Source organism: Rhamphochromis sp. 'chilingali' (genome assembly GCF_963969265.1).
Source record: "Rhamphochromis sp. 'chilingali' genome assembly, chromosome: 5".
In the NCBI taxonomy this organism is placed as follows: Eukaryota; Metazoa; Chordata; class Actinopteri; order Cichliformes; family Cichlidae; genus Rhamphochromis; species Rhamphochromis sp. 'chilingali'.
The window spans coordinates 28,622,793-28,647,521 of record NC_137932.1 but is presented as its reverse complement, the minus strand read 5'-3'; the positions used below and the strand labels follow the sequence as shown (position 1 = coordinate 28,647,521).

The following is a 24,729-nucleotide window of genomic DNA, read 5'->3' as shown; positions in this document are numbered from 1 at the left end:
AAGCTTTTTCAGAACTCCAAAAATCAAAGATGAACCTAAATAATCCCGGCTCATGCTGGAGAAAGTGTGGCATTCAAATAACAGCTCACACTCATGTATTTTGGTCATGCGCCAAACTTACTGCAATCTGAAAGGATTGATGCTGTCAAAGCAGTTTTTAAAGTTAACATATCACCAGATCTCAGCTGGGTCTCATATCACACGGGCTAGAGGGATGAACTAAGATCTGCCTCCTTAATCTGTTGTTAGGATGCCTGGGTCGTCGACCCAGGGTTTTTGAGTTTATGATATTATTTATACTGTCTAGTTTTTGGTTTCTTTGAGTTCTGTCTTATGGCTTAGGTCTCTGTCTTCTTTAGTTGCTCTGTCTCCCCTATCACCTGCATCCCCTTGTCTAGTTCGCGTCTATGTGTATCTTAAGTTCCTATATCCCCGTGTTCAGTCAGTGTTTGTGTCTGCCCTGTTCCCACGTCTCTGTTCCCTCTGTAGTGCCTGCATGTGAGTCTGTGTCTTTGTTCAGTCTGTGTTATGTGTTTCCTGTTTTACTTTGAAGGTCTCCGTCTTTTCTCAGTGTGTTCAGTTTACGCTTCTTTGGTCTCGTCAGTTCTGATTTGCCCCAGCTGTGTTTCCCTCCTGTTACTCATTTCCTGATTGCTCCCTCTGTGTATTTAAGCCCTGTGTTTCTTAGTGTCTGTGTCGCGATCTACCGTTTTCTTAGCTGTGTGTTCTGTCATTCCTCTGGTTTAAGTTTGTTTTGAGTTTTTTCAGTTATGTTATATTTTTGAGTACCAAATTAAAGCCTTTTTGAGTTCACGTCTGTCTCCGGAGTCTGCACCTTGGGTCCTATTCCTGCCTGCACACAGCCACACCTAACAGAAGATCGCGACCAGAACATGGACCCAGCAGACTCCGTGTGGTATCAGCGACCCGCAGTTTCTGCCTTCCTCAAGGAGATCGTGAGGGAGGAAGCTGAGCATGCCCAGGAGCTCCAGTCACCCTTCTATGGGTCACGTTTGGCTTTGGGAGGGCCCCGCAGCCTCCAAATGGCTACGGCCGAGCCAGTGTCTATGCCTCGGGCGATCAGGTTGAGCACGTGCTCCTTCTCTCCAGTCGCTACACCTCCGCCTTCACCCCTGGATTACCAGTCCGACAAGAGAGTTAAGCGGCGGAGGAAGAGAGATTATGTGACACCGGACGTTAGACTCACTCCGCTGCAGTCCTTCGCTCTGTTTTTGGGTCTGCCGCGTTCTGAGCTTCACAAACTCTCTGCTTCCTCATCGCAGCCCGGTCCTTTGGAGGGTTCGCAGCCCAGTTCGCCACCTCCCACTTCCCGGAGGAGGCGACGCTCACACCGTCACCACTCTTTTTCTGCGGAGCAACTCCCGGTGGTGAGTTGTGATTGCTGTCGTTCCTCGGAGCTGGAGACTAACAATCATATGAACACTGCTAAGACTGAGACTATTAAGACTGTTAGACGTGGTGGTGGTAGGAAGTTAAAAAACATTTTAGAAGAGTCTGTGTTTGCTGAGCCTGCTCCTTCGCACCATTGTGTTCCTGCTCCCAGGGCAGCTCAGGCCCAGCATTCCCCTGCACCTGTTTCAGTGCTTCAGGTGAGGGAAGCTGAGGTCCAGCTGGTCCCTGCTCGGGTGTCTAGGCTGGCTGAGCCTCTGCCTGTCGCTGCACCCGTACCAGCTCCTCGGGTGGGGACTGCAGCTGCCCAGCCGTTGACTGTGCCTGTCCCAGCTCCCAGGGTGAGGATGACCGGGAACCAGTTAGCTCCTGCACCCGTACCTTCTCCTCGGGTGGGAGTGGCTGGTGTCCGGCAGGTACTTGCACCTGTTTCTGACCTCGCTGGAGGCTCAGGTGAGCCCGTCCAGCAGTTTTCTGTAGGATCCGTAGGCTCAGACAACCTAGTCCAACCGTCTGCTAATCCACCACCTCACCCGCCATTACTGCCATCGTTACAACAGTCAATACAACTTAAACTTCTCTCCATAGCTCAGACATTAGCTCACCTATCGGCTCAGTCACCTGCTCAGCCACCTGTCTCCGCTGGAGGGTCCGAGGGGCCCGTTCAGCCACCTGTCTCCGCTGGAGGGTCCGAGGGGCCCGTTCAGCCTCCTGTCTCCGCTGGAGGGTCCGAGGGGCCCGTTCAGCCTCCTGTCTCCGCTGGAGGGTCCGAGGAACCGCTTCAGCCACCCGTCTCCGCTGGAGGGTCCGAGGAACCGCTTCAGCCACCCGTCTCCGCTGGAGGGTCCGAGGAATCGCTTCAGCCGTCTCTTCCTGCTGGAGGATCCGAGGGGCCAGTTCAGCCTCCTGTCTCTGCTGGAGGGTCCGAGGGGCCCGTTCAGCCACCTGACTCTGCTGGAGGGTCCGAGGGGCCCGTTCAGCCACCTGTCTCCGCTGGAGGGTCCGAGGGGCCCGTTCAGCCACCTGTCTCCGCTGGAGGGTCCGAGGAACCGCTTCAGCCACCTGTCTCCGCTGGAGGGTCCGAGGGGCCCGTTCAGCCTCGTGCCTCGTCAGCTGGGGGTCCGGGAGGACCCAGCCAGCACGTCCTAGTGTCTGCTGATGGTTCTGGCGAGGCCGTTCAGCCACCACCGGCTCCACCGCCTGGTCCGGCCTCCGAGTCTGCAGTTCCGTCTGGTCCGGCCCCCGAGTCTGCAGCTCCGCCTGGTCCGGCCCCCGAGTCTGCAGCTCCGCCTGGTCCGGCCCCCGAGTCTGCAGCTCTCCCTGATCCGACCTCAGCCTCTGTAGCTCCGCCTGCCCGGCCTACACGTCCTGCTCGTCCTGCACGTCCTGCTCGTCCTGTCCGGCCTGCACGTCCTGCACGGCCTGCACGTCCTGCTCGTCCTGTCCGGCCTGCTCGTCCTGCACGTCCTGTCCGGCCGATGACTGGACGTCATTGCCGTCATGGACGGCCCCCTGAACTACGTCGCCGTCGGTGCCTCCCGCCCGGCCGGCCTCCTGATCTGCTTGGTCGCCGTCGGTGCCTCCCGCCCGGCCGGCCTCCTGATCTGCTCGGTCGCCGTCGGTGCCTCCCGCCTGGCCGGCCTCCTGAACTGTTTTCTGGGCTCTTGGACCATCAGCCTCCGGGCCGCCCCCCTGAACTGCCCGGGTTTGGACTATCGTGCTGTCAGCCTCCGGGCCGGCCCCCTGAACTTTTTTGAGACTATTGCCTGGGCCTCTGCGCTTTTCGTGAGCTCTTTTGTTTGTTTGCTTTTGGACTATGCCTGGGCCTTGGTGCTGTTGTTTTGGACTTTGTTCCTGTGTTTTCTTCTGTTGCTTTCCAGGCTCCGTTGTTTGTTCTTTCTTCTTTTGGTTTGGCTCCTTGTTTTGTTTCGAGCCCTCCATCCTGTTTCCCCTGCCGCCCACCCTGGTTGGGTTGTTTTTGTTTTTTTGTTTTTGATGTTTTGGTTTGGGCTGTCTGGAAGCCAGCCCTTAAGGGGGGGGGGGGGGGGGGGGGGTACTGTTAGGATGCCTGGGTCGTCGACCCAGGGTTTTTGAGTTTATGATATTATTTATACTGTCTAGTTTTTGGTTTCTTTGAGTTCTGTCTTATGGCTTAGGTCTCTGTCTTCTTTAGTTGCTCTGTCTCCCCTATCACCTGCATCCCCTTGTCTAGTTCGCGTCTATGTGTATCTTAAGTTCCTATATCCCCGTGTTCAGTCAGTGTTTGTGTCTGCCCTGTTCCCACGTCTCTGTTCCCTCTGTAGTGCCTGCATGTGAGTCTGTCTTTGTTCAGTCTGTGTTATGTGTTTCCTGTTTTACTTTGAAGGTCTCCGTCTTTTCTCAGTGTGTTCAGTTTACGCTTCTTTGGTCTCGTCAGTTCTGATTTGCCCCAGCTGTGTTTCCCTCCTGTTACTCATTTCCTGATTGCTCCCTCTGTGTATTTAAGCCCTGTGTTTCTTAGTGTCTGTGTCGCGATCTACCGTTTTCTTAGCTGTGTGTTCTGTCATTCCTCTGGTTTAAGTTTGTTTTGAGTTTTTTCAGTTATGTTATATTTTTGAGTACCAAATTAAAGCCTTTTTGAGTTCACGTCTGTCTCCGGAGTCTGCACCTTGGGTCCTATTCCTGCCTGCACACAGCCACACCTAACATCTGTTACTCACTTCTATCACCCAGTCACACAAACATTGTTTAACACTTGCATTGACACACTTTAATTTTGATGGATGGGCTCAGTACCTTGTCCAAAGATACTTTGAGATTGAGAAGCACGGAGCAAACCAGTGACCCTCTGACTGGTAGTAAGCTGCTTCCTGAGCCACAGTCTGCCCAGGACAATTATATTACTATTTGATTGCCTTGGAATTTGATTACGAAACTGGCCACCAAGCTCAAATCTGGCTCATCTTCAAGGAGAATCATCGCGGCTGATTTACCTATTGCTAGCATTCACTCTATTATTTAAGTTTCCATCTTACACTGACAAGGCACAGCCAGTGAAGTAGCAGTTTATCTCAGTACCTCACCAACATTCAAAAGGAGTTAAATAATGCCAAGGAGCAGGACTGTTCCGTTCCTGTAGACGGCAATGATTATTGATTTTATTCTAGCTTCATGAACCTCACAATTATCCCTCTTTACTGTTCAAGAAATGGAAACAACTGTGAACAACTACCAACAAGCTCCTGCAGTTCAGTTAACCACAAAACCAAACAGAAATAATGGAGATGGGAGTCAAATGTATGCCGGTGCGCTGCTCTTTAAAACGTGTCTGTGGTTTTAAACAGTTTGCTGCCTGCTAATGCAACCCCACACGCGGACCAGTAATGTGCTTTGATTTAAGTGTTTGTATTAATAAAACACACCATAAGTATTTTTCAAAGTAACTTCTGACACATTAAAACAAGAAACCCATGATGCAGTGAGTGTGTTGTGTCTCTGTAGTCTATCAGGGTGTCTGATCACAGAGAAAGGCTGTTGTTCTCTGGCCTCAGCTCTGAGCTCCAACCCCTCCCATTTGAGAGAGCTGGACCTGAGCTACAACCATCCAGGAACCTCAGGAACGACGGTGCTGTCAGCTGGACTGAAGGATCCATGCTGGAGACTGGACACTCTCAAGTATGTAGAGTCCTAAGTGAACCTGTCCTTTCCTCAGGTCCTGAACCAAAGTCTTCATGAGCCATCTGATTAGTTGACAACCCGTTTTACCTCCCGAGCCCAAGTGATGTTATGAAAGGCAGAATAAATCATTCCTGAAGGTTAATTGTCAGTTTGTCCTGGAAAGGAGCGACCACAGCACAATATTTTAGAGATACTTTACTTAAGTGTACCTGTCCAGTTGTTGAAAATATTGCAAAACTTAATTTAGTCTAAGATGGAATTAAAAAAAACCAAACTAACATGACATTCATCTTAGATTCAACTTTAATTTAGGTTTATTATTTCAACACAATGTCCATGTGTGCATGCTGCAACAAGCTGTGCTCCTCCTCCTTTCAGGGTGGAGCCTGCTGGAGTCCAATGGTTGATACCAGGCCTGAGGAAGTGTAAGTGTGTTTTTCATGTGATTCATGAAAACAAAGCAGCACACATTCAACCATCTTCAATGAACAGATGATGGATCAATAACTGCAGCTGTATTATACTTTCACTCAGATTTCTGTGAACTCAACATCGACACAAACACAGCGTACAGAAACCTCAAACTGTCTGATAGAAACAGGAAGGTGACATACATGGAAGGCGATAAACTGTATCCGGATCATCCAGACAGATTCGAATGGTGCACTCAGCTGCTGTGTAGAAATGGTCTGACTGGTCGCTGTTACTGGGAGGTGGAGTGGAGTGGAGACATTTTTATTTCATTGAGTTACAGAGGAATCGGAAGGAGGGGATTCAGTAAAGACTGTGTGTTTGGATGGAATGACCAGTCGTGGAGTTTGAACTGCTCTGATGATGGTTGTTATTCTGTGTGGCACAATGACAGAGGAACTACGATCTCCTCCTCCTCCTCCTCCTCCTCGGTCTCTCACAGAGTAGGGGTGTATGTGGACTGTCCTGCTGGCACTCTGTCCTTCTACAGTGTCTCCCCTGACACTCTGATCCACCTCCACACCTTTAACACCACATTCACTGAAACTCTGTATCCTGGATTTGGATTTTGGTCATTTGGTTCTTCAGTGTCTCTGTGTGCAGTTGAGTATCACTGGTCTCTTCCTGTTATAGAAACACTTACTTATTGTGTAGAGTTTCTTGCTGATTTTGTTCCCATATCCACGTCAGGATGCCAGAAAAAGACAGCTGACCGAAAAACCTTCACACAGGTATCAAATTATTAAATGCAGTAAAACTGAACCTGAGACTAGATTATGTCATAACTTACTTCAGTTGAAAGTTTAGCTCATTCTGGTTAGTTACAGCTTAATACACCAGTATACAGCAAAGAAAGGATGTACTCTTTGTATGATGTCCAAGGGGGCAGACTAACCCATAAACTGGATCTACAGAAACAGTTACTATTGTTTGTCTCTGTAGGATTGAAGGGTTCACGATGATTAAAGCTTCCTGTGAGTACTCAGACTTAGAAGTATTTTGCTGGAAAGTTTTCAAAAATGTTAACAAGCCAGGTTCAAATTGCCCAAACCTACTGACGTCTGCTGCTGATCTTTTGTCTTTAGGTGTTTCCAGTGTAAAAGCAGACACACAGCCTGGTTTGTCAGAGGATAACACAAAGATGATCGAGGTGAGTTTCCAGATATTTAAGGACTCTAAAACACAGATTTAACAAATATCTGTTGTAGGCTGGTACTTTTTCAACTCTTTGTACAACAAACTGTCAGTACAGAAACGGATTCATCATTTCATATGAGAACTTTGTGCTGTATCCAAGCTTTGTACTCATTCCCAGCAAATACTAATTTGTAATTTTTTGACAGTTTTGTACCCTTTCAGGTACATATTGTTGATGTGATTCACGACCTAGCTTTCTTCTCCAAGTATATGTTCCTGAAACCTCTAATGTTACTTCTTTCAGTCCAGTTTCACACCTGAGGTGTACGGTGAATCTGCACACATCTTTTACAGGTAATCCTGCACAAGTCTGCATGTAACAAATCTGAAGCTCATCAGACCTCAGACTATGTCTTCCTCCTCCCGTCTCCACAGTTTCCTTCTATTGGGGTTAAACTGTCACGGTTGTTATCCTATGAGTTCTCCTTTGTATATGACTTCTTGTATTCTGAGTTCTGTTTTTGTATTCTAGTTTTGAGGGTTTTTTTCTGTCTAGTTCTTAGGTTTAGTTCTGTGCCCAGTCTGTTTCCCGTTTTACTTTGAAGGTCAACATATTCTGTTTTGCTTCCTCCCAAACTCGTCTTTGTATTTAGTGTCTGCATGTGTTCCCATTCAGTGTCGCGTCATCCCTCATTCTGGCCTGTGTGTTTTGGTTCTGTTTCAGTTTGTAGCCCTTCTAGTTTTTTTTTCGGTTTTCAACTTATGCCTCCAATAAAGCAGGGGTCCTTGAGTTTAAGTTCTGCCTCCAGGAGTCTGCATATTGGGTCCTTTTCCTGCCTGCCTGCACACAGCCATGACATAAACATTGATTTGAAAGCTAGACGTGCTTTCGTGTATTTAAGTGTGGGAGGCTTAGCAGTTTGTTATCTCTCCGATGAATTTACCAACAGGACTGGAAACAGAGAGGATTTTTTATTGGGATTATATTTTTTCCTTTATCTCTTTTCTTGAAGATAAACAATAAAACCCAGAAAACAATGATAACAGGTGGCCAGGTAACAGGAGCACTGGGAGCTGTAACCCTGAACGTGGAAGAGTGACTCCAGTAGCTTTAAGGACAGAGTCAGAGGTGTCAGTCACACAGGCCTGCAGATCGGTTGGTTAGCTTGTAAACTCCACCAACAACTAAAAAACTGAAAGTTAAGTTTTCATTCACAAGATGGTTTGTATCAGGGAATATAGCAGATAAATTAGCTAACAGTTGTAGACCTAGCTGGTTGGAAACAGGAACACAGGTAGATTTTTAAACAAATGGGTTATAACCTAAAAAAGTAGGAAGCAAATAATAACAAAGGAACAAACTATATATGACCTTATTTATTCATATGCAGATATCTGTTTGTTTGCAGGTTTTAACATGGTCACTCATCTCTGCATTGCTTCAGTTTCAGGTGTCCTGGTCAAGGTGTGTTCCAGTGTACTCTGACTGGACTCGTGTTTGATATCAGTCAGCAGGCAGAGCTTCTGTACAAGACCGTCCAATGGGATGAGAAACTCCTTCAGCAATCCAATAAGATGGCTGCAGGCCCACTGTTTAACATTAAGAGTTCAAAGGATGCAGTCCGTCAGCTCCACCTACCACACTGTGTACCAAAGCATGGTGAGCAAAGCACTCCTCATGTGGGGATGCTAACGCCCCTACAGGCTGCAGAAATTTTCCTACTGACTGCCATAATGATCACTGAGACCCTGTTAATGTCAGAGCTCAAAAGGAGAGTCTTGGTTAATGTAGACTTAGAAAGAGAGAGCATTTTTCTCCTAAATTGGCTTCCCTTCATTGGCTCCCTGTTAAATCCAGAATTCAAAATCATGCTCCCCACATTCAAGGTCTTGAATAATCAGGCCTCATCTTATCTTAATGACCTTATAGTACCATATCATCCCATGGTACAGCCACTTTGCTCTCACACTGCAGCCTTACTTGTTGTCCCTACCCAGACCGTCACTGACCCACCGTCATGCTGAATGAGGATGTCGGTCCCTCAGGCCCCCATGTTTCTTACTGGTCAGAGACTTTAACACCAGTGGCCTGCTGGAGGTCATTTTGTAGCTCTGGCAATGCTCGTCCTATTCCTCTTTGCACAAAGGAGAAGATACTGGTCCCGCTATTGGGTTAAGGCCGTCTACGGCCATCTCCAGCTCTACTAGAGTAACTGCCTATACTTGGATTAAAATGCACAGTGTACTTTTAAAAGCAAAATCAGTCACCTCTGCATATCACATAAGTGGTGCGTTTAAATATTCTCCAGAAGCCTCTCCCCCGTAGTCTGTCTGATATCTCTGTGTTGGTGTTGATAAGAACGTTTGCCCAGGATAGGCATTGCAGCTGACCAATCACGTTGTTGCGTTGTTGTAGCTTTGGGAAGTAGAAGGAAAAATTTATATTTATAATTACTTGTATTATCAAGTTAGTTTTCCTTTTCCAAATTTAGGTTACTTCTGCTAGTTTGTTAGTGACAGCATTTGATGGCATAAGCTAACTTCTTAGCTAATGTCAACTGAATGCTCAGACAATGTGAATGGTCAATAGTGATTTTGATCCTGGACCATCATTGTTATGATGATGGAGGAACACCAACACAGGGACATCAGTCTGTGTTCTCCCCACAGAGGTCCTACCTGGTAGAAATGAAGGAGACTCACTTGTGTCTCTGCAACAGGGTTTGATCCATTGCCTGACCCAGGACACCATTTGAAGTGTTTTCTTTGTAAAATCAGATTCACACTGTCATTGTAATGAGGTTTTGGGAGTCGAAGAGATATCTGCTGGCTCTTTGTTTTCACAGCTCTGCTTTCCAACTGTCTGTCTGTCGTCCACATCTCTGATGGGGAAATGAACGTCCTCAAGCCCCTAAAGATCACAGACACTCATGTGATTGTGGAATTTCCTCACCTCTCTTCCTTTGGACTCGTGTGGGACATAATAAGGAGGTTTTGGAACAAGGAGAAACCAGTTTTGGGCCAAGTTTTGTTGTTCCTCCGTCTGCCAAACCCCAAAACACAGAAGCAAAACCTCAATGTGTTTCTCTTGCCAAGCAACATCCCAGTGGAAGAGGTAAAGATCTAGGAAAGGTTATACCTTTACCTTCAGTATTAATTAATTTTATCTTTCTCGGAGCTTGTCCATCTTCTGTTACTTGGGTCAAGTCAGGTTCAGAGACAGCAGAAAATACAAGTTATTCCAGGTTTCCTTCTCTTCAGAAGAATCTTCCACATCTTCCAGGGGATCTTGGGGAGGTCCCAGACCGACTGGGACTATATATCTTGTATGGATGTTGTACTTCATGAGGTGGTTTAAGTAATACTAGGGTGCATTACAATGGGAATTTATGATAAAGAACTAACCTGCTCTAGAGGAGGTTACATTTGAGTGGAAGAAAACTCAAACCTCATTCTGCCCCTTACCATCGAATTCAGCATCATTTGTGGGTGAACTGAGCATTTGTGGCTTCATGCTTGGGTTTCACTGTTGAAACTGTTGTTATTCATAGTGTTGAATTCACTACTATCATGGCTACATGGAATGGCAAAGACAGCTAAGGCTCCATGGTATTGTAGTATTTTTATATTTTGTACAACGAAATGTACAAATTACACAAACAGTGTTTCTCAGAAACATCATGTTAAAAATGGTGGTCAGAATACGTACAACTGTCCCACAGCTGGATCTTTGTCTCCGGGTTACCACAACAGCTCAGAGGCAGATGATTTACGTCTCTCGGCTAACCACTGCTCCATCTCTGCGCTGTCACAGAGCCAAGATCGGGGACCCCTGCAATCTCCAGTCACTAGGAAAACTATGTATTCCCCAACTGGTTGGTGAATGTTTGTTAGAGGTTGCTGGGTATCCCTAGTGGGAAATCAGTTGCAAAGAGGGTGAAACATGGAAAAGAGACTGTTAGTCTTAAAGTAAGAACGTTTCCTTATCACTGCATCCAGTGCAGTTCAGAGGGAGAAGATTGTCGGTTTACTTTATAATTATACTCTTTCTTTATAATTTCACTGCCTCTTAAAGAGCAGTTTTCTTCACATGTATATTTCATCATGAGGTCATTTAAAATTACTCTAGAAATAAACTTGTCATATTTTAAGGTGAGGATGAAACACAGATATTCTGACTACATCCCGGTGCCTTCCAACTGTGAATTCTTCAAAGATTGCATATACACAGTTCTGTGTCCAGTCGCCTGTAGAATCCAGCCTGAGGTGAGTAATTCATCTCTCTGTGGTGGAGCCCTTTGACACGCTTCCATCAGAGGACTCTGGATATGATGGAGACACTTGCACTGTGTTTGCAGGAGGAAAAATTTCACCTGGATTTTGGACCAAACTACCACCCAACATTTGAGATCCGCCTTCCTGCAAACACTGAAGAAGTATCGATAACAGTCAAGGACCAAATGCAGACAGATGTCTGGAGGCGGGACATTGATCTGAGCGGTAACATCACTACACCTGACACTCGATCAGAAATGATGAGAAACGGTGGTCCGTGGTAGCTTTTGAGTAATGACCAAGGATCACCCGCAAGTTTTCTTCCTCCTTCATTCTCCTCTTCTTCTTCTTTCGGCTGTTCTGTTTAGGATCATTTGCCACCATCTCTTCCTATTCCAGCATCCTCTAAACCTGTGCATGTCCTTCTTCACTCCTTCCTTCTGCCTGCAGTTTCATCTTCATTCTCCACCCTCCCTCCTCTGCACATGCTCAGACCATCTCAACCTCTCTGACTCTCAGCTGTCCCTCTGATGGACTTGTTTCCATTCTCACTGAGGCCCTGAGCACCTCCAGCTCAGCCTCCTGTCCTGTGTTCATTAAATTGTATCTCCTCATTTTGAATTTGTCTCCAGCCACGTGATTCATGCTATTACTGTCAGAGTGTCTGAAGCTCAGCGACATTCAGTGCTGATTAATTACCAGCAGAGATTATCTCGATTTTTTGAAGCTGATTATTCTGCTATGAAGAAATCTACAAATTTTCTCTATTCCCTCAGATGTTGTTCAGACCAGAGACAATCGGTTGAGGCTGCAGAGCCTCCCACCAGACAAGCATTTGCTCTTCATTCGGAAGCAGTTTGTGGATCAAGTGTCGGATTCGACTTTGAACCAGCTGCTGGACAGCCTGTTCCAACAGGGAATCATAAATATGGAAGAAATGGATTCAGCCAGAATCAAACCCAGAGCTGACCGAGCTCGGGATGTGATCGATGTGGTGCGAAATAAAGGAGAAGAAGCCAGCTCATCCCTGATTGATGGCCTCCGTGAGTTGGATCCATACTTTTCTGAAACCCTGCATGTGAGCTGAGATGGAGCTTCAGCTATGTCCACACAGGAAGCTTTGAAACTGATGGTCACTGCCACACATCAAAGCTAAGAAAAGATTATCTCAGGACCCGGCCGCTTGCCTGTGTTTTTTTTTTTTTTGGGGGGGGGGTTGTCCTTTTTTTTGTTGCCCACAGATGCTTGAAGTTGCTGAATCTTACTGACTTGTGGTCGCTGGGCGCCATGCCACTGCGAATCACTTCCTGTGTGGATGGCATGTGACTGTAACATCATGATGGCAGCTAATAACTTCAATGTAAACTACGTCATGAAGGTTACCAGCAACACAAAGATGCTGAAACACCAGAATCTCTGCTTTACTCTGGCACCTCCTTCCTGATGACATCACCCAGGTTGTAAAATACAGTGACCTCCAATTGGTTGACAACCAACGTGTATATTTGAATGTTGAAATTTAATGTGCATCAGTTTCTTAAAAGTAACTGAATACCCTGGAAACGCCTTACATCGTTCAGATATTTGAACTGTCGTTTGTGAAAACTTGTATTATATAAAATATAAGTAGTTACATTTCTACTTTTATATTGATTTATTGATTTGATGATGGGGTTTTATTTTTCTGCTTCACTTTTAGTAAATAAATCTAAATTATGGTGAGAAGCATGGCAGCCAAACTTGTGCTCTGACATGTTGACCAAGTTCAAATTCACCAATGACTCCGCTGAACCGACTAGGCTTCAGGTTGTTAACAGTGATGTTCATTGATGTTCACTGAGCAGAGGAAAGTTTATTGTCTTCTGGCTTAGTTAAAAAACAGAATGAATTCTTGTAAAGTAATTTGAGAGATCTGGGAGTTACAAGGATGCCAATATTTTGGCTGGTAAATCAAATGAAAATGACTCCATGAACCAACAAACCCGCAGGGAGGAGATGGTCCTGCTTCCACAATGTGAGGCGAGTGCACAAGTGTGAACGTGGGCCTGATATTAGCACCATGCTCTTCTCACACTGATTGTTATAACTCAAAAGTGTTATTGGAAGTGGCTGAGGATGCATCATTTTAACCACTTCTTAATAAATATCGACTGCTGTAGGAGGTCTGCCCAATCTTGAAAAGGTATTACTAGGTCATCCATCTTCCATCCGTCTTCTGTGGTACGTGCCTCAGCTCTCTCAAACTAAAAGTTATCCTTTTTTTCTTCAAAGGACAGTTTTATTCGCCTACAAACTTTTGATCTCATTGAACTAAAGTTATGAAAATGGCTTCTTTAGTTCTGATGCAGTCATTAGATCAGACAATAAAGACCAGCCGTAGTTTCCCACATTCAGTACAGGGACGCTCATATCGGTGTTAGTGGACCGGACTCAGATAACACTGACATTATTGACCAGAAAAAGAGAGCAGATTTCTCCTATATTGGCTTCCCTTCATTGGCTCCCTGTTAAATCGAGAAATCTCTAATTTTAAGATTAGGCTTCAAACTTTCCATTTTTCTAAAGCATATAGTTAGGACTGGATCAGATGACCCTGAATCCTCCCTTAGTTATGCTGCAATAGGTCTAGGCTGCTGGGGGATTCCCATGATGCAGTGGGTGTTTCTTCTTCACTCATTGTGTCTTAATAGACCTCTCTGCATTGAATCATACTTGTTATTAATCTCTGGCTCTCTTCCACAGCATGTCTTTATCCTGTCTTCCTCCCCTCAATCAGTTGGTTTCTTCTTACTGTTAAAAGGAAGTTTTTCTTTCCCACTCTCACCAAAGTGCTTGTTCATAGGGGGTCATTTGATTGTTGGGTTTTCTCTGTATTATTGTAGGGTCTTTAATTTACAATATAAAGCACCTTTAGGTGACTGTTGTTGTGATTTGGTGCTGTATAAATAAAACTGAATTGCACAGAGGCCCAAGAGAACTTTGATCCTGCTTTAGGCCCTAAGGTGGAAATGGAGTGTTGGTTACTTTTTCTCTTGTTCTTGTAATCTGTCTCCAGTTTAAAAGTCCTGTGAGAACAACAGTGTCACGGTCTGGCTGGCAGACCGTGGGGATGTGGGGAAAGGAGGACCCAGGCGCGGTGCTCTATGTATAAACAGTGTGTTTATTTACAGAGTGGAACAAAAACAACAATAAATCCCCGTGTTCTCCCAGACTCCCGTGTCGTGTCTCTGCGTGAATAGTTCGTGTCTCTGTGCTCTCCGCTCCCGTGTCAGCACCCCCCGGTGCTCGCTGCTCTTCGTGCCTTCCACGCTCCTCCTGCGGGAAACAATAGACGCAGCCGTCAGGACACAAATAACCGCGGGCATACACTTACACACATTAACTCAATTCAATGGGACGACTAACGTGGAGTCTCAAGGAAATGATCCCGCGTCGGTGGGAGCTCCAACTCTCTCCTAAGTAGCTCCCCCGACGAGGCCTGATCAGCAGCAGGTGTGTGACTTCGGGTGTGGCCAGTCCTTCCGCAGGGCCACACCCCTCAGGCCTGCAGGTGGCTGAGCTCCATCCTCCAAGCATACCCGCAGACACACACACACACACACACTCACATCTACAAGCATGGAGAAGAGCAGCAGCAACACCAAAATACATATAATAATAATCATATAATTCATAACTGCTCAGGGATCCTGGGTTGCTCAGACCCAGGACCCTGACAGTACCCCCCCTCTAAGGGTCGGCTCCCGACGACCCCAAAACCAAAACAAAAAACAGCACAACCAACCCAGGGCGGGCGGCTGGGGGAACCAGGACGGAGGGCCAGAACCGAAACAAGCAAAAACAACAAAACAACAAACCGACCCAGTCCACAGTCTCAGAGTCAGACCGCGCATCCCGCAGCGGTGCAAAAAGAAAACGAAAAGACGCCACAAACAGTCACAGGCGGCCCATCAACACAACAAGAGAGTTCAGGGGGCCTACCTCGAGCCCAACGGCGGCGACGTAGCAGCTCCGGCGGACGGCCCCGGGTCCGGCAGCAGCAGCAAAACAGTTCAGGGGGCCTGCCACGGGTCCGGTGGCGGCGGAACGGTTCTGGTGGCCTGCCACGGGTCCGGTGGCGGCGGCGCTGTTCCTCCGGCGGCCTGCCACGGGTCCGGTGGCGGCGGAACGGTTCTGGTGGCCTGCCACGGGTCCGATGGCAATGTCGCTGCTCCGGTGAGCAACAGCGAGGCGTGGCACCAGGTCCATGACGCGCCGATCGCTGACGTGGACGCACCGGACGTGGATGGCGAGGAGGCCGCGCTAGACGTGGAGGTCCCTCCGGTCCGCTGACCTCCGGCCGAGCGGGACCCTCCTCGGCCGGCAGCGAGAGCTCCTCCTCAGCCGGCAGCGAGAGCTCCTCCTCGGCTCGCAGCGAGAGCTCCACCTCCGCTCGCAGCGAGAGCTCCTCCTCGGCCGGCAGCGAGAGCTCCTCCACTGCTCGCAGCGAGAGCTCCTCCTCCGGCTCGCTGAGCTCCTCAGCTGGCAGAGCGGGCTCCTCCGGCTCACTGAGCTCCTGCTCGGGCATGCTGAGCTCCTCAGCTGGCGGTGCGGGCTCCTCCGGCTCGCTGAGCTCCTGCTCGGGCATGCTGAGCTCCTCCGGCTCGCTGAGCGCCTCAGCTGACGGTGCGGGCTCCTCCGGCTCGCTGAGCTCCTGCTCGGGCATGCTGAGCTCCTGCTGCAGCCGGACGAAGTCTGAGGTTTCCCGAGCTTGCACTACCCCCCGGGCTTTACGCAGGGTGCAAAGGCAGGCGGAAACTCCCTTGAGCTGGCCGAGGTAGGGGTTTCCCTCCAGGATTGCCTCGATGGCGTTTAACCCCACCACTCCTGCCCTTGCGTTGGTGGTGTGAGTTACCCAGTCCATCAGGCGTTGGACGCGGGTGAGGTCGCTCTCTCCGGACAAGGCCGCTGGAGTGGGCAGTGGAATGGAGGCTGCTGCTGGTGGAGAAGATGGCTGAGCGTGTGATGTGGATGGTGAACAGGATGAAACGGTAAGCGGTGAGGTAGATGTCGCGGGGGATGATTCAGCAGGTGACGGCTGGATCACTAGCCGGGCGATAGGCTGAGGTACAGCGACCAGCTGGGCCGCGGGCAGCGCTTTGGCTACCGGCTGGGCAGCTGACCGTATAAACATAGCCCCAGAGTAAACAGTTGAGGTGAGTGACGATGAATTGTCCATATGACTCACCACAGCCGGCTGTTGAGATGTCTGTGGATTTAGCTGCGGTGAGGAACGCTGGCGGCGCGAACGTCGTTTCCGTGTCGTTTCCGGCGTCTCAGGCAGTGAATCCACCAGCTGTCCGAGCTGGTGGGCAGCCTGAGGAGGAGAGTGGAGGTGGAGGGTGGAAAGTAGGAAGTCCAGGACCACCGCATTAAGGGAGTCCACCAGCCAGGGGAATTTAAAAAGCATCTCCTGCAGCCGCCTCTCCACAGCGCGACGCAAACCTTCCGCTGGCTTCTCCCACCACACCTCACATAGGTGGTACACTTCATCCATAACTTCCCTCCTGAGCCTCTCCTCGGAGACCGCTGGGTCCATAAGTGGCGGGATCATTCTGTCACGGTCTGGCTGGCAGACCGTGGGGATGTGGGGAAAGGAGGACCCAGGCGCGGTGCTCTATGTATAAACAGTGTGTTTATTTACAGAGTGGAACAAAAACAACAATAAATCCCCGTGTTCTCCCAGACTCCCGTGTCGTGTCTCTGCGTGAATAGTTCGTGTCTCTGTGCTCTCCGCTCCCGTGTCAGCACCCCCCGGTGCTCGCTGCTCTTCGTGCCTTCCACGCTCCTCCTGCGGGAAACAATAGACGCAGCCGTCAGGACACAAATAACCGCGGGCATACACTTACACACATTAACTCAATTCAATGGGACGACTAACGTGGAGTCTCAAGGAAATGATCCCGCGTCGGTGGGAGCTCCAACTCTCTCCTAAGTAGCTCCCCCGACGAGGCCTGATCAGCAGCAGGTGTGTGACTTCGGGTGTGGCCAGTCCTTCCGCAGGGCCACACCCCTCAGGCCTGCAGGTGGCTGAGCTCCATCCTCCAAGCATACCCGCAGACACACACACACACACACACTCACATCTACAAGCATGGAGAAGAGCAGCAGCAACACCAAAATACATATAATAATAATCATATAATTCATAACTGCTCAGGGATCCTGGGTTGCTCAGACCCAGGACCCTGACAAACAGAGTCACTGTAGAGGAGTCTGTAACCGACGCTGAAGCTCAACCACATGTAACTGAGACTGTGTGTAATGTTTTTTAAGTGTCAGGTAATTTGAAATGCAGCGTTTCTATCAGCTCACCAAACATCAGCAAACACACAAACTGTGTGCAGTTTGTCTCACAGTGTGTTGCAGCTGCTGTATTTCACAGGGAGAGAAAAGCAAGATATGGGCAGAACTTTGTGCCATCAGAAACTGAATTTGAATAAGTTAAATTTGAATTTGAATTGCTCAGATTGAATCTGAATTGTAACTTGAATAAATGCTTTTTTAAAACTGAATTTGAATTAGCTTAATTGGAAATTCAGTGTATTGGTTTGAAAATGATCGTCACTAAATTGAAATTGAATTTTATATTTTGAAAATGAATTCATTTGCTTTGAAACTATTTTATCATTTAAAAATGTAGCTCCCGAATAATTTCACTTTCACTTCTCAGCATTCAGTTTCAGTTCTACAATTCAGTTTCAGAATTCATTTTTTGGGGACTTACATCCCATATTAGATATTGTTGACCTCCAACTGCACAGAGAATTTAGAAATGTAATTATTGACAAGAGTGAACGAGCACTGATAGTGTAATCTACAGCTGTGGCCAAACGTTTAGAGAATGAGAAGTGTTGTTGTTGGTTTTTTGTTTAGTTTAGTTTATTTTTTTTACAAAGTTTGCTGTTTCAGTCATAGTTATATATCATATTATATCACTTCAAACAGAGGTGATCCAGTAATGCTGCACTAAAGAATTTGACCAACTATTCACTGTAGCTAAAGTTATTGAGTTAGCTAAAGAGTTTGGATGCAGTGTAACACATATATAAACCTAAAATACAATGGTTGGACATTCTTTTGTACATTTCCCTACTGTAGGAGTCTCTGCAAGCCTACAGGGCTCTGAGAGGGTACAAGATGACAACTTTGGAATTCAACTGGAAACAGTCGATCACGCTAAATTAGCGTTTTTAGCTAACAGCTACAATAAGCATAAAAGTTACTGTACGGCTATCATTTGTTAACATGACGCTTGTTCTTTTAAATGTAATACATTTATTACCAACCTGAGAATTTATCCGGTAGTCATTTGACATGATGAACATTTTAATTTTAAATTTTTCAAATTTCAAAACATTTTAATTTTAGTTTTGAAAAGCATTTATTCAAGTTACAATTCAGATTCAATCTGAGTAGGGGAGACCGGGGATAGTTGTAACATTTTTGACATTTCTGTCTGTAAATTGAAGCTCTTTTAAGGTAGTGGATTCAAAATGTAATGCAAAGTATTTACATGTCTCTGCTATTAAATAATGCAGCTATTTTCTCTGCAGCACAATTACCCATTGCATGGTATGGTCTCAAACACAAAGAGTGAAATGTTACAATTAACCCCATAGTCTGGGTTAGTTGTAACACATCCTGGGGTAAAATGTAACACAATGAAATAAGGGTACTAACAAAACATTAACATGTAATCTTTGTTTATTCAACACATGAATGCACTTACATCCATTTATGTAGCTGTGTGTGTGTGACAGAATGCAGAAATCTAGCTTTTGAACATATTCCAACCCCCCAAAAAAGACATATTATGGAATTTTCTGCAACTGAATATTTCATTAATTTTGGTTGGTCTTCCTTGAGTTTGGCCTCATTGGCTCAGTGGGCATTATAACCTACAACTCTTGCACCAATTTTGAACATAACAATGAAGCTGAAAAAATGTAGTTGTTCACCAGCATCGCAATTCCATTACTTTTTATCATGGCTTACCTTGGTGTGGTTTGCAAAGTGCTTCAGAAAGATGAGGGAATCTGTTTCTTGCACCCATCCTGATTTATTTCCACTACCAGTACTTCCTACTGGTCCATCTCTGACACAGAGGTCTGCATAATGTACCGGTATGTGTGGGAACACAAACAGTGGAGGAATTGTGTTGCCAATGGCATTAACCGCATATACAAATGCGACCAGTGAACCTCTCTCTGCTGATGTCGTTGCCCCAACTTGTTTAATATAAGTTAAAGTAATAGTGTGGCAAGTTGTAACATCTGCATTATTGTTACAACTAACCCAGACTGTTGCTGTTACAACTGACCCAGACTCCTATAGCCATGAACTAGCTAACATTACAGCCAACGGCTAAAACATTAGCACTAAAGACTTACACAGAATATATCCCCATAGACATACAAATAACATAATTTAAGTTTGATGAGTTTAACTGCAAAGCAGATAATGCTATCACAAATTGAAATAAAGTAGAAAAACTTACTTTTTGGCATACAAATTACTTTTTTTCATGTTAAATTGTCTGTGTTTGACAAAATGTGCTGATTTTTCACATGTGATAGCAGAACTGAATTGGGCATGCACAGGATGAGTCACATCATTTGAAACTTAGCCCTGATTGGAGAAATTGGAAGTGTTACAACTGACCCACGTTACAACTATCCCCGGTCTCCCCTAATTCAAATTCGAATTTAACTTATTTAATTCAGTTTCTGATGGCACAAAGTTCTACCCATAGAAAGAGGTAACTTCACTCAGAGATGGAAAAAATAAGAAAGACAGGACAGGAGATGAAGAAGAGAGCTTAGATTTAAAGGGAAGGACTGCTCATTTAAAGCTCAAATGTAATTCCTCATGTTTTAAAATCTGTACATGTGACATTATGTTTTTTTATAGTGTAAAACCTGCTGCTAAACAAAGTGAGGAAGACTAACTATGTTATTTAAAGGCTGCATGAAAATCCTCTGCAGGTTATTGCAGGATAAACAGGTTAGTTTGCTGCACTGTGAAAGATTTACAGTAAAGAACAGTGTGTGACTGGTGCACAGTTGCTGTGGTTTCATGGTCACAGTTAGCTTACATCAAGTGTAGCAGAGATTCATATGAATTTTAGCTGATGATGGTTGTATAGTGTCTAATATAAAGACAGAACAAACAGTGTACTGCCAGTGTAGAGGATGAAATCAGCCAGGACAACTCAGGGAACATCTGCTAACTTAAGTTGTGTACATCCACAAAGAGCAGCAGGTCAGCTGATCACAGCCTGTACATTAAGAAAATCTAGTGAAGCTGTCAATAGAAATTACTGTTAGCTATGATTATTTCCCTCACACCAGACATTACAACCCCCCCCCCCCTCCCCCCCCACCTGCTGAACCTGTAAAAGGTTACCATATGTGTTTAAGTTGAAATGTGTGGCTGGTAAATCTGGATTACACTAATAGTTAAAAAGTTAAGAGATAAACAGACTTATGGGGATGTTAGTTCAGTTTATGTCTTCATACAAGGAAAAAAGGGAACACCCCAGTTATATTTTGGTCTTTGTATATCGTTCAGTGTTGATTCAGTATTTTCTACTTACACTTTACATCTTCCATGGCATTACTTAAAAAATACCAGTAGATGGCGCATAGCGGCCAGGAGGAGCGTAAACCCCCTGGGAGGCAAATCTGCAGAATAAATCCTGCAGTTTAATCGTAAACAAGTTCATGATCTGTGCCTCTTTATTTCAATACACAGGTGGGTTACTAGTCCTCAAAATGACTAATAGGTAACACAGTAGAAGCAATAAGACTTTTGTGAACTCATGAATGAAAGTATACCATTATAAGTTAAGTACTGTTGAAGTATTGTGTTTTGAATGAGATCGTGATGTGAACGTGACCGTGCTAGGCTAATGGACTGGCTAGCGGGGGAAGTGAGCTTCAAGTACCGTAGCGATGCTAAGGCACGTTGTCAGTTGTGTGTTCTCTATATGTCTTGTCGAAGTAAGACAGGATGCAAAGGCTGTAATTAATGCTTGCATAGCTGCTCATGTGCTGTATATGAATGGTTATTTGCTATTCACGGGCTGTGAGTTACAGTACATTGTATTTCTTGATGCAGTGATATGTATGTGTAACCGGAACCAAGGCTGGGGCAACCTGGTCACTGCGAGCCAATGTTGTCTATATTTATGATGGTTAATGTATACTCGCCAAGGTTATTCCTGTACTTTTGCAAATGCGCTGACAGCTGTTATGCCACACGTTATAAAGAATTGCTGGTTCTTATGAGAGGCGATTAATGATTTGTTCCCCTTTTGATGAGCAGAATAAATCCTGCAGTTGAATCGTAAACAAGTTCATGATCTGTGCCTCTTTATTTCAATACACAGCTGCGGGATCTAGGATCGCACCCCTCCCAGGCACCTGTCACACCAAGGGGGCAACGATCACACTGTAACCCCTGACTGTGCACATTTTACTGTTTAGAGCTAAAGTCACCCTTCTACAATGGAGGCAACAGAAAATAGAATTATTTTTTATTTTCCTTTTTCTCTGCTCGTGTTCTACTTAACAGATTCAAGTTGAGTTCATTTATTAAAATTAAATATTATAATTAAAATTTAGACTGAAATAAGATTTGTATTTCCATCTACTATTATTATTTTATTACATTAATATAGCGCAGAGTTCAGTTAGATTTGGATAAAACAGCTGGTAGAAACGTCCTCCAAGAAGATACTTTTACTTTCATATTTTGAATACATTTCAGAGCCAGTACTTCCACTTTTACTGGAGTATTATTAAACATGATTAAATACTGGACTGAATGAATAAAATTTGTCTGAGTGTCATCTTCCTCTCTCCCGGTCAGACCCAGCAGATTTCTCTGCTCTCATGTTTAAACCAGTAAACGTTACCAGCTAAACATATGTTCTCCTGCTCAATGATTCCTAAACCCCAAAAATTGTGTCCCAAAGAATGTTTCACAATAAGAGAAACAAAGCATCTCTACTACTGAAACATAAGAATGGTTTTATTTTGAAATGGATGCAGGAAATGTAGTTTCTGTAAATTAAGTCATAGAGGACGTTTAAGAGGAAGGGAGTACATGAACACTTCAGGAAAAAGGATCATTAAATACTCAAATACAGGAAGTCTTTAGACCAGAATACATCAGTACTGTCTCTGTCTCCTCTGAAATACTATAATTTCTCATATATTACTATTAATATTAACGTATTTCTGTTACTGTTAATAACATCCTCAGTATGTCATAAGTCAGTATATCAACATCTTGCAAACAAGCTGTGTGGCAGTGTGGTGCAGAGCAGGCGGTGGTGAACATGAAGGAGATGAAGATGTCGACCAGTTTCTGCACAGATTTCTAGCAGCTTCATATTCGAGCTCGTCAAACATCAGCTCGAGCTTGCTGCGTTCAGGTGATTAAAGTAACAAAGCTCTGAACAGCGTCACTGACAAACATCACTGCTGGAAGCCGGTCAGAGGAAGAGGAGCTAGGCCATGTGAACGAGACCCAGAGGACATCAGACTGCAGAAGAGCATTTCTTCTTCTGATTGGCTGATTTTTGGAATGTTTCTGATCCTACATATGTCATGTACATGATTATGTCACAAGCGATGCGCCAAAGGCTGTCCAAATTCGTAGACTCCTCCGAATGCAGCCGACAAATGCATCCTCCTTTCCCCAAATTTGAAGGATGGGTCGTGTGTGTCCTTCGTGGCCCACCATATCCCAGAATTCATAGCGCGGCCCAGCCAAACTCCAGTTTGCGGCAATGGTGGCCACTACTAAGTTGTAAAATTAGTCTTATTAATCTTTCTGGGTCACAAAATAAACTTTTAAGATATTTTCAGGCGAACACTATACCTGTGTTTTTAAAGGCATGTTTGTGGTTTTAGTATCAGGGTTACAGTTAGGTTATGGCTAGGTTTAGACATTCACTTTTCATGGTTAGAGTAAGCGGCTATAGGGAAAGCATTATGTCAATTAGATGTCCTCACTAGGATATGAAAATGACTTTGTGTGTGTGTGTGTGTGTGTGCGTGTGTGTGTGTGTGTCTCTGTTTATGTGTCTGTGAATTTCTGCCTGTGTCTGTGTGTGGGACAAACATAACGCCTCCTCAGACGCATTTAGTGCCGATGCTTCAGGAAATCATTCCTGCTCTTCTTTATGTGGCAGGTGAGCACACCATTCACAAAATACACCATGACCTGGTTTCCGATGTTCCATTTAGCTCTTCCTTTGTAATACCTCTCCCATCACACTGTTTTTCTGCTTTCCAGCTCCACTCGGTTACTGATATCTCAGATCTCATCTGTAAGTCAAAACGTTCTACTTGTCACCTAGATCCCATTCCTACAGTTTTGGTTAAGGCATGTCTACCTTCTTTGCTTCCCCTAATATCTGCCATAATCTATTCTTCACTTACCACTGGAACTGTTCCTGCTTCCCTCAAAATTGCTGCCATCACCCCAATATTGAAAAAAAAATTGGTCTAGATCCCAGTAATTTTGAGAATTTTCGGCCTATTTCCAATCTACCGTTCCTTTCAAAAATTCTTGAAAAAATAGTTCCCACACAACTCCACTCACATTTAACTAATAATAATCTGTATGAACAGTTTCAGTCTGGTTTTTGCTCCTCCCATAGCACTGAAACAACACTTAAAATAACCAATGATCTTCTTATAGCAGCTGACTCCGGTTTACTTTCCATCCTTATTCTCCTCGATCTGAGCGCTGCTTTCGACACTATTTCTCACTCCATTCTTCTCAGTAGGCTAGCCTCCATCAGTCTCTCCCATACTCCACTAGCCTGGTTTAAATCGTACCTGACTGATCGCACTCAGTTTATTCAACTGCTTTACTTCTCAGCCATTTCCTCCGACCACTGGTGTGCCCCAGGGATCTATCCTGGGGCCCCTTCTTTTCATTATCTACTTTCTACCGCTCTGACACATTTTTTGTAAATACAATATTCAGTTTCACTGTTATGCCGATGACACCCAGCTTTATCTGTCCACTAAACCTGATTCTGCTCTTCCCCCATCCTCCCTCACCATTTGTTTAGCCGGACTAAATTCATGGTTCTCTTCTAATTTTCTCAAACTCGATAATAATAAATCCGAGCTTCTCTTGGTAGGCACTAAATCAACATTATCCAGAACCAACAGTTTCTCTGTTACTATCAATAACTCGCCGGTCTTTGTTTCTTCCTCTGTGAAAAGCTTGGGTGTCATCCTCGACAGTACTCTATCTTTCAATTCACACATTAATAATGTTAGTCGATCTGCATATTTTCGATTGCGCAACATTAATCGTCTCCGTCCTTTTCTCACCCCACATGCCACTGCCATTCTTGTCCATAGCCTTGTTACTTCTCGGATTGATTATTGTATTTCACTTCTTTTTGGTCTTACTCAAAAATCCATCCACAAGCTCCAACGCGTCCAGAATTCTGCTGCCCGTATTATCACCCTTTCAGCTGCTCTACTCCTCGACTCTGGAATTCACTATCTCCTGATTTAAGAACTATCTCTTCCTTCTCTCTCTTTAAGTCCCAACTCAAAACTCACTTGTTCAAAATAGCTTATCCCACATAACCTCTCCACTCTGCTATTTTAAATTTGTTTTATGTCTTATGCTTTTATGATTGTGTAAACTGTTTGCTTTTATGTTTCTTTTATTATTCTACTTTGTACAGTGTCCTTGAGT

At 45.3% G+C, this 24,729-nt stretch overlaps 1 protein-coding gene across 1 annotated transcript in view; it reads left to right on the top strand.

The window, feature by feature from the left end:
* LOC308397513 (NACHT, LRR and PYD domains-containing protein 1a allele 5-like) overlaps nucleotides 1-12,150 on the top strand; it is a 32,710-nt gene extending 20,560 nt beyond the window's left edge. The window contains exons 4-15 of the mRNA XM_080883442.1: nucleotides 4,891-5,064; nucleotides 5,446-5,492; nucleotides 5,602-6,140; nucleotides 6,229-6,269; nucleotides 6,481-6,512; nucleotides 6,624-6,688; nucleotides 6,980-7,029; nucleotides 8,121-8,335; nucleotides 9,522-9,790; nucleotides 10,828-10,941; nucleotides 11,034-11,175; nucleotides 11,727-12,150. Coding sequence (XP_080739568.1) covers nucleotides 5,682-6,140; nucleotides 6,229-6,269; nucleotides 6,481-6,512; nucleotides 6,624-6,688; nucleotides 6,980-7,029; nucleotides 8,121-8,335; nucleotides 9,522-9,790; nucleotides 10,828-10,941; nucleotides 11,034-11,175; nucleotides 11,727-12,037 — 1,698 coding nt within the window. The 5' untranslated portion in view covers nucleotides 4,891-5,064; nucleotides 5,446-5,492; nucleotides 5,602-5,681 and the 3' untranslated portion in view covers nucleotides 12,038-12,150. The remainder of the gene's footprint in view (nucleotides 1-4,890; nucleotides 5,065-5,445; nucleotides 5,493-5,601; nucleotides 6,141-6,228; nucleotides 6,270-6,480; nucleotides 6,513-6,623; nucleotides 6,689-6,979; nucleotides 7,030-8,120; nucleotides 8,336-9,521; nucleotides 9,791-10,827; nucleotides 10,942-11,033; nucleotides 11,176-11,726) is intronic.
* Nucleotides 12,151-24,729: the final 12,579 nt, after the last annotated feature.